This window comes from Sinocyclocheilus rhinocerous, unplaced genomic scaffold (assembly GCF_001515625.1).
Source record: "Sinocyclocheilus rhinocerous isolate Xijiao unplaced genomic scaffold, SAMN03320098_v1.1 scaffold1377, whole genome shotgun sequence".
Taxonomy (NCBI): domain Eukaryota; kingdom Metazoa; phylum Chordata; class Actinopteri; order Cypriniformes; family Cyprinidae; genus Sinocyclocheilus; species Sinocyclocheilus rhinocerous.
Window position 1 is genome coordinate 52,539 of NW_015647009.1, and position 9,058 is coordinate 61,596.

The 9,058-nt window shown below is 38.7% G+C and overlaps 2 protein-coding genes across 2 annotated transcripts in view; both read left to right on the forward strand.

The window, feature by feature from the left end:
• The first annotated feature begins 825 nt into the window (after positions 1–825).
• On the forward strand, positions 826–1,835 carry LOC107708195 (putative uncharacterized protein DDB_G0290521). The gene is made up of 2 exons (XM_016512368.1): positions 826–1,088; positions 1,347–1,835. The coding sequence occupies exons 1-2, from the start codon at positions 979–981 to the stop codon at positions 1,795–1,797; spliced, it is 561 nt and encodes a 186-aa protein (XP_016367854.1). The 5' UTR covers positions 826–978; the 3' UTR covers positions 1,798–1,835.
• Positions 1,836–6,285: 4,450 nt separating this feature from the next.
• Positions 6,286–9,058, forward strand: part of LOC107708194 (threo-3-hydroxyaspartate ammonia-lyase-like) — a 12,439-nt gene continuing 9,666 nt past the window's right edge. The window contains exon 1 of the mRNA XM_016512367.1: positions 6,286–6,419. Coding sequence (XP_016367853.1) covers positions 6,330–6,419 — 90 coding nt within the window. The 5' untranslated portion in view covers positions 6,286–6,329. The remainder of the gene's footprint in view (positions 6,420–9,058) is intronic.

Sequence of the window (9,058 nt, forward strand, 5' to 3'; positions counted from 1 at the left end):
CAGTTCACAACTTCAAAGGCATTTTAATTATTAAAAAATTTCAGAATAAATTAAAGTTCAAATTGAAGAGTTAAAAAAAAAACTTCAATTGACCATACAGAACTGGGCTAACAATTTCATAAAAACGTCAATGGACAATTTTCATAAACAAGGCTTATTTAAAATTTTCAGAACAAAATTTTAAAAAAATGTTTGGCCTAAAATTTATTAAATACAATGTAGAATTGCAGTAAAATAATACTTTATAATCATAAGAGGTGTTGAGCCACTGGCTCAAATTACCCCACTCCTACCTTTTTAACAAACTTGCATCATCCAGCAGATTAGGGCTAACATCATGCAAAGAGTATAGCCTCATAACTTCCTAAAGCACAAACACATGTGTGATATTTTCTCAGATTTGTATGTAATTGTTCAGATGAAGCATAAAAAAGTACATAAATGTAGTCACCAATCATTCCGTGGGCCATCACAGGGTGAGTAAAATGGATAACTCTTCATATATTTGTGGTCATATTACTAATTTTGTTTAAGGTTGTCTAGAAACAAGGGGTGGCTATATATCATGTCACCCTATATATCATGGCTGCAGCATTTCTGGAGCCTCCTAAAGTCTGGAGCATCATAAATGATGATTGTGAAGTCAGAGGTGATCTGTGATCCGGTCTGAGGAGGATTTGGCCTGTCCTAGAGGTCAGAGCTTGAGGTCTTCTGGAGGACACTTTCTGCTGGACAAAGTCCTCATCTATCCCTTTAGAGAGTCTGATTATACCACGTGAGAGGCGGGTTTAACCCGGGTCTGATACAGGAATAGAGCTGTAGGTGGAGTCCTGGAGGACTGAAGGGCCGGAGAGACTTCAGCGTGTGATTATGGCTAATCCCTCCTTAAATAACCCTGAGCGGTGAGCTAATGTTGTGCAGGACGAGGACAATACTTCTGAACAGAGAGAGTGTATTTCATGTCAGCTGGAGTCCAGGATGAATTTTGCAGCGCAGTTTTTTGCTAACTTCGTGAAGGACGGCCTGCAGGCGCAGGAGACGCGGAGGAGCTTTAGTGACAGCGAGGAATACGATCCCTTCTGGCAGAGGTGGGAAACTGTAGCATGTGCGTCAAAGGTTTTTGAAGAGTAAGATTTTTCATGTTTTTTAAAGAAGTCTCTTCTGCTCACCGAGCCTGCATTTATTTGATCCAAAGTACAGCAAAAACTGTAAAATTGTGAAATATTTTTGCTGTACTTTGGATCAAATAAATGCAGGCTCGGTGAGCAGAAGAGACTTCTTTAAAAACATTAAACATCTTACTGTTCAAAAACTGTTGACTGGTAGTGTGTGTCTGAAACCCTTAGAGAGTCTCCAGCTGCTTCCCAGTGTCCTCCTGAGTCTGAGAGAAGTGATGTGACGGGTGTAGCGGATCCGCTGTGTTCTCCTTCCCATCCTGTGCTTCCTCCATCCACTGACTCACACTCAACCCTTGAGACGCCCAAACCTGGACCAGAACTCACACTGAGACACCAGGCTTCATCTCCATCACCGTCAGCATCTCCTCTTCCTCATCCCGCTCCGAGAAAACCCAGCAGGTCTCAAGCTGGAGCTTCAAAGAGGACTGATGCTCCTCAGCCCGCTTCCAAAGCTCCCGATCCTTCTCCTGTAGAAGCAGCAGACCCGTGCTCATCCGTAGCTCTGCCTCCGTTCCCACAGCTCACAGAGAACGCCACTCTCCTGTCGCTCCTCCAAGCTTTAGTCTACATCCTCCTCAGACTCTTCCTCACCTTCATCCTCCTCTTCCTGCCACGGTAAACGTGTGAGAGAATGAGAGCTGAGAGAGATCTTTTATTAATGTATGACAATAACCCTGTAAAGCCTGATTTATAAAATAATAGTCAGAATTTTTTTTTTTTTTAATGTTAGACAAAATATTTTAAAAGTTTGCATATGCGTTTTTTTGATGCATCAGGATTTTATGGCTTATATATTCTGATAAAGTGGAGGAAAAAACAGCTCTATTTTATTCAGAGACTCAAACTGAAGAAAATTTTTTATTTTCTGCAGATGCTGATATTTGTATGATGAAATTCTAATGCTTGTAATGATGCTCAGTATAGCAGGCAGTAGATTGAGTGTGAAACAGGTTTAACAGCAAAGATTGATCATTTAGAAATGTGTGCATCAAATTTCATCATCATCAAAAATGATGTGCATCAAAAAAATCAAAGGGTTCATCAGAGGGTGTTTCTCTATAACAGAGACGCTGTGACGTTGGAATGAGGGAAGAGGTCAGACCTGCAGAGCTCAGATATTAATAGACTTCAGTGCTGGACACACGGCCACAGACACTGAAATACTATTAACTTCACTTTACACGGCTGAGTTAAGGCTGCTCACAATTCAGACGGATGCAGCATAAAAGCCAGACTAAATTAAACCAGCTCTGACCTACCGCAGCAATCAAAGGCAGTTAATTTAAGCAGTTGTAATTGCTGTGTAAATGCACCTCTGAGTCGTACGCCACGTAAAAAACTAAATATATATATCAAATTATGAGAATAAAGTCTAAATATTTTGAGAATAAAGTTGAAAATACGAGAAAGTCAAAATATTTTTGAATAAAGTCAAAATTACGAGAATAAAGTTGAAATATTTTGAGAATAAAGTCAAAATAACGAGAATAAAGTCAAAATATTTTGAGAATAAAGTTGAAATTATAAAAATAAAGTCGAAATTACAATGAAGTTGAAATATTTTGAGAATAAAGTCAAAATTACGAGAATTATATCATAGCAAATTACGAGAATAAAGTCGTAGCAGTATAAGAATAAGGTCAAAATATTTTGAGAATAAAGCTGAAATTACAAAAATAAAGTCGAAATTTCGAGAATAAAGTTGAAACATTTTGAGAATCAAGTCAAATTTACTAGAATAAAGTCATAATATTTTGAGAAAAAAATTACGAGAATGAAGTCGTAGCAATATGAAAATAAAGTCTAAATATTTTGAGAATGAAGTGGAAATTACAAAAATAAAGTTGAAATTACGAGAAAGTCAAAATATTTGTAGAATAAAATCGAAATTATGAGAATAGTTGAAATATTTTAAGAATCAAGTCGAAATAACGAGAATAAAGTCGAAATATTTTGAGAATCAAGTCAAAATAACGAGAATTAAATCATAGCAAATTACGAGAATAAAGTCGTAGCAATATCAGAATAAAGTCAAAATATTTTGAGAATAAAGCTGAAATTACAAAAATAAAGTCAAAATTACGAGAATAATGTTGAAATATTTTGAGAATAAAGTCGAAATTACAAAAATAGAGTCGAAATTACGAGAAAGGCTAAATGTTTTTAGAATAAAGTCGAAATTACAAGAACAGTTGAAATATTTTAAGAATCAAGTCGAAATAACGAGAATAAAGTCGCAATATTTTGAGAATCAAGTCAAAATTGTGAGAATTAGTCGAAATATTTTGACAATCAAGTGAAAATTATGAGAATTAAGTCGAAATATTTTTACAATCAAGTGAAAATTACAAGAATTAAGTCGTAGTAATATGAAAATAAAGTCAAAATATTTTGAGAATAAAGTGGAAATTACAAAAATAAAGTTGAAATTACGAGAAAGTCAAAATATTTGTAGAATAAAATCAAAATTATGAGAATAGTTGAAATTACAAAAATAAAGTCGAAATTACGAGAATAGTTGAAATATTTTAAGAATCAAGTCGAAATAACGAGAATAAAGTCAAAATATTTTGAGAATCAAGTCAAAATAACGAGAATAAAGTCTAAATATTTTGAATCAAGTCAAAATTACGAGAATTAAATCATAGCAAATTACGAGAATGAAGTCGTAGCGATATGAGAATAAAGTCTAAATATTTTGAGAATAAAGTTGAAATTACAAAAATAAAGTCGAAATTACGAGAAAGTCAAAATATTTTTAGAATAAAGATGAAATTACGAGAATAGTTGAAATATTTTAAGAATATTTTAGACACCAAATCACCAAACCTGTTGGAGCACTACCGAGAAAATTTTTTATAATGCAATTTCTGATTTCTTGTCATAAATTTAAATTTAATACTAAATATAATAACATTTATATAATTAAACATGACAATAAAATGTATATTATATTTAATATGGCATTTTGCTAACACTTTACATTAAGGTTCCATTAACTAACATTAGTTAACTACATTTGTTAACATGAACTAACAATTAAAAATACTTCTAAAGCATTTATTATTTTTAGTCAGTGTCAATTTCAACATTTACTAATGCATTAGTAAAATCAAAAGTCATATCTATTAATAGTATTTAATGGAGCTGAGCTAACATGAACTAACAATGAACAGTTGTATTTTTATTGACTAACATTAACAAAGATTAAATACTGTAACAAATGAATTGCTCATTGTTAGTTAGTTAGTTAATGCATTAACTGATCTTAAGTAATGGGACCTTATTGTAAAGTGTTACTGATATTTCTACATACCTGTTATTTTAGTATCATTGAAGTACAATTTTTTATTGTTTTTATTTTTATATTTTCTGTTTTCATTTTCATGTTAAAGTTTTAGTAACTTTGTTGTGTGATTTTGTTGTTTTATATATGTCTATAAAGGTTTTTTGTATTTTTGTTTTTGTTTTTTTAGTACATCAAGTTAAACTAAATTCAAATGAGAAATTGGCAACTAGTAAAAATAAAAGGCTTTTTATATTTTATTTTATTTCAGTTCATGTTTATTTAAAGTAACTATTTTTTGATGGTTTTAATTTCAGTTTGTTTTAGTTTTAGTTATTATAAAACCTGCTGCATACATTTACATTTCTTCATTTACAGTGACTTGGCAATTTGTCATAAGAGTCACAGTATTTCTAGAGCAGGTTTAGTAAAAACTATATTATTAAACAAGCTAGAGTGACACACACACTCACACATACACACACATGCTTCTCTCTTTTGATGCTTATGAAAGTACCATAAGTATGAAAGAATTGCATGATCATGTTATTTAGACATATATTTAAAAGTATATATATCAGTGTATGTATGTATATATATGAATGAATATAATGAATTTACTATATTTTAGTTCAATATTTATTCCTTAAGATTTTGTATTTTACAGTAGTAAACATTCATATTTTATTTTATTTTTATCAGGCTTTGCATTTTGATATATATATTTAGACATAATCAAAGAGTATGTTTTGTAAAAGTTTTTTTATTTATTTTAATGTCTGTGATACTTCGCTTCTTTGGGGGTATAAATTCACTGAAAACAGAGCACTTGTTAATCAGTGCTTGTTACAACACAGTTGTAATTCCTGAACGCTTTGAAATACAGACCTAAGGTCGGTCTCTTTTTAAAGAAGACGCATAGCAGATTATTGCTGAAGTGAAAGCATTTCAAAATAAGAAAGTGTAAAAAAGTTTAAGTTTACAGTAAAGGTAATGTAGTATACTATTTTTATTTTATTTTATATAAAACAAATATTTTATAAAATGTGTTGCACTCTAAAATTTCTATGACATCAAAGCCATATGTAACCAAGTTGTGTTCCAAATTTGAAGTTGATATCACAAAAATGGTGGCTATTGTGAGATTTTGTTTGGGCGCTATACCAAAAATAACCACTGGGTTTCACCCAAACTCAGTTTTCTGTCACAAATCAATAATTTTCTATCACATTACAAAACATTCACCAAATATGGAAGCTTGACTGTCAGATTTTCTAACGATATGCGTTTTGTCAAGATTACAAAAAGATTTGATTTTATAAAACACAAGCCACAAAAATCTATATGTATGTTTTCAAATCTTGATTTATAACCCTAAAAGGGCGACGTATTCCCTGAGATACAAACATTTAGAGACAGATAACAAAAAAATTAAGCATTTAATTCTTACATTTTCAATGCAAACATAATAGGCTAATGCTGAACAACAGCTTTTTAAACAGGCAAGTCCCCTCAAACGTGTAAATATGTGAACTAGATCAACTTTTATAAGAGGGTGAGTAGATTTCCCACGACAGGCAGCCATGCAGTTTTAAATGCTGCCCGTGAGCTAAACAAAAAATGTAGAAACAAGTCACCTCATCTAAATATTCACAAAAAACACCCTTTCAAAATGAGACCTACACTTTCACTGCTTCTCCCCACAGCTTCTCAAAAGTTTGTGTCCCTCAGGATACATCGCCCCTTTTAGGGTTAAAGACGTTCTTCTGACTGCTAAAAATGAGAGGCTTTTGCCAAATGAACCGTCAAACTCATGAAGGTGTGCGCTCTGCCCGCAGTACTCCAGACTGTCCAAACTGTACGGCATGGAGATCTTCCTGAAGAAAGAGCATCTGCATTACACGGGTTCAGTGAAGGAAAGAGGAGCGCTGTACCTGCTGTCCTCTCTCAAACAGGTCAGACCTGCCTCACCTTTAACACACACCAGTATATACAGTATCTCACACAGACACACAGCATAAATATCACAGCAAGAGTCATGCACAAACTTCAGACCTGCCTCACCTTTAACACACACCAGTATACACAGTATCTCACACAGACACACATCATAAATATCACAGCAAGAGTCATGCACAAACTTAATTTACAGACAAAGCATCGGTTTGTAATGATACAACCATAGATTTAATGTTACAATGAAGTGTTCAATTCTGCAGAAACACACTCTTAGTGATTTAATACAATGAAAGTCATACACTTTTAGGTGTGACTTAACTATCCAGATACATTTGCGAGCCATTGTAATTTCTGGTTCCCTATCTTTCGGTCACTACGAGTTAGGTCGAACGACATATGGGGTCTCACTTGGGAGGCCAATCATCTCTGATTTTAAGAGAAAACGCTAATGAAAATTGGCTAGTGGATTTTGCATACCTGAGCCACTCCCCATGCATACGGGTATAAATAGGTGACAGGTGCATCCACTCTTCAGATTTTTGCTTCGGAGCCGAGTAGTTGATGTTGTATATTCACTACAAAGCCATTCATCTTTGTGTTCGGAGGGCTGTTCCTGGTTGGTGTTATGGCACGTTACAGCGGTGTCTGTCATCAGCGATTCCCCTGAGCGCTTCAGCTAAAAGAGCAGTTTCCTCTAAAAGAGCAAATCACGGACGATTCGCTTTTTCAAGATGCCTTTTCGTCCGTGTCCTTCTGGATGCAGTCGTTTCCTGTCCTCTGTGGACGGCCACGATCGCTGTCTTCAGCTTTACAGAAACTCGCTGATCTGATCACAGACACAGAACAACAACACCCGGACTCTGTTTTAATCATTCTCGGGGACTTTAATAAAGCAAATCTCTCCCGTGAACTGCCAAAATACAGACAGCACATCACATGTCCCACCAGAGACAGTAACATACCTGGCAATAAAGCTCATTCTGATTCTGATTCTGATTCAGTGTCTGGGCCTTCAGCACGCTGAAGTGGCGTTCGTGGATGAGTCATGCGTCTATTGTGGGCGTATGAACATGGCAGCGCTGCGATCGCGCCTCTCGCTCCTCAAGGGGAGTGCAGCAGACCCCTCTGTCACTACCCATCCCAGTTTCTCTGCCGTGAGCAGAGGACCGCCGGCTAGTGCTCTGGGAGATCTGAGGGTGACTGTGAGAGCTTCTCCGCCGGGCCACGCCCCACAGACCTCTCACTCCTCCCGCAGCGCCTGTTCCGTGCGGCCGCCGGATGATTCTGCTGGGTCGTTTCACGGCAGTCCCAGCGTGTCATTCGGTGTGCCGCCAGAGGATCAGATGTTGATTGCAGCATCAGGGGATGGGCCCTCGGGTGTTGTCGCCACAGCCGAATCGGACCCAGAGTTGTCGGCCATGCTTGCCCGGGCAGCCGTGAACATCGGGCTGTAGGTGAATACACCGCCCAGCCCTGAGCACTCACGGCTGGATGATTGGTTTCTCGGCGCGGAGCGCGGCTCACAACCGCTTTCTGCTCCGGTTCCTTTCTTCCCGGAGGTGCATAAAGAGGTGACGAAGTCGTGGACAGCCCCTTTCACGGCCAGAAGCCGCTCGTCTCCCTCTTCCATCCTCACTACCCTCGATGGCGGGGCGGCCAGGGGCTACGTGGACATTCCCCAGGTGGAGAGAGTGGTTGCGGTGCACCTGTGCCCGCAAAACGCCGCCACTTGGAGGAATCGTCCGCATCTCCCGTCCAAGGCCTGTAAGCTGTCGGCGGCTCTCGCTGCCAAAGCTTACAGTGCCGCGGGCCAGGCTGCCTCTGCCTTGCATGCCATGGCTATCCTGCAGGTACACCAAGCCAAGGCATTAAAACAAATGCACGAGGGTAGTACCAACCCGAGGTTGATGCAGGAGCTGCGCACGGCGACTGACTTCGCCCTCCAGGCGACGAAAGTCACGACGCGGTCCCTCGGGAAGGCGATGTTCGCTCTGGTGGTCCAGGAGCACCATCTGTGGCTCAACCTGGCCGAGATGAGAGACGTTGACAAGGTTCACTTTCTCAACGCTCCCATCTCCCAGGCTGGCCTGTTCGGCGACACTGTCGAGGAATTTGCCCAACAGTTCTCGGCAGTACAAAAGCAGACTGAGGCCATACAACAAATGGCCCGGTCGCGAGAGGAGTTGTGCGATCACAGGGACTTCGTGTTTCGGCACCTCAGTCAGTTGGGGCTTCAGGTCAACCGAGAGAAGAGCAAGCTCTCCCCTGTGCAGAGAATCTTCTATCTCGGTATGGAGTTAGACTCGGTGAGTATGACGGCACGTCTCACCAACGAACGTGCCCAGTCGGTGCTGAACTGCCTGAGTTCCTTCAGAGGCAGGACAGTGGTGCCACTGAAATATTTTCAGAGGCTCCTGGGGCATATGGCATCTGCAGCCGCGGTCACGCCACTCGGATTGCTTCATATGAAACCACTTCAGCACTGGTTACACTCCCGAGTCCCGAGGTGGGCATGGCACCGCGGTACACATCATGTCACCATCACACCAACGTGTCGCCGCCTATTCAGCCCCTGATCGGACCTTGCTTTTCTACGGGCCGGGGTGCCCTTAGAACAAGTGTCCCGGCATGTCGT

Coding starts and splice junctions, on each gene's coding strand:
- LOC107708195 (XM_016512368.1), top strand. CDS start 979: ATGAATTTTGCAGCGCAGTTTTTTGCTAACTTCGTGAAGGACGGCCTG. Junction 1,089..1,346: donor TACGATCCCTTCTGGCAGAG/GTGGGAAACTGT, acceptor TGAAACCCTTAG/AGAGTCTCCAGCTGCTTCCC.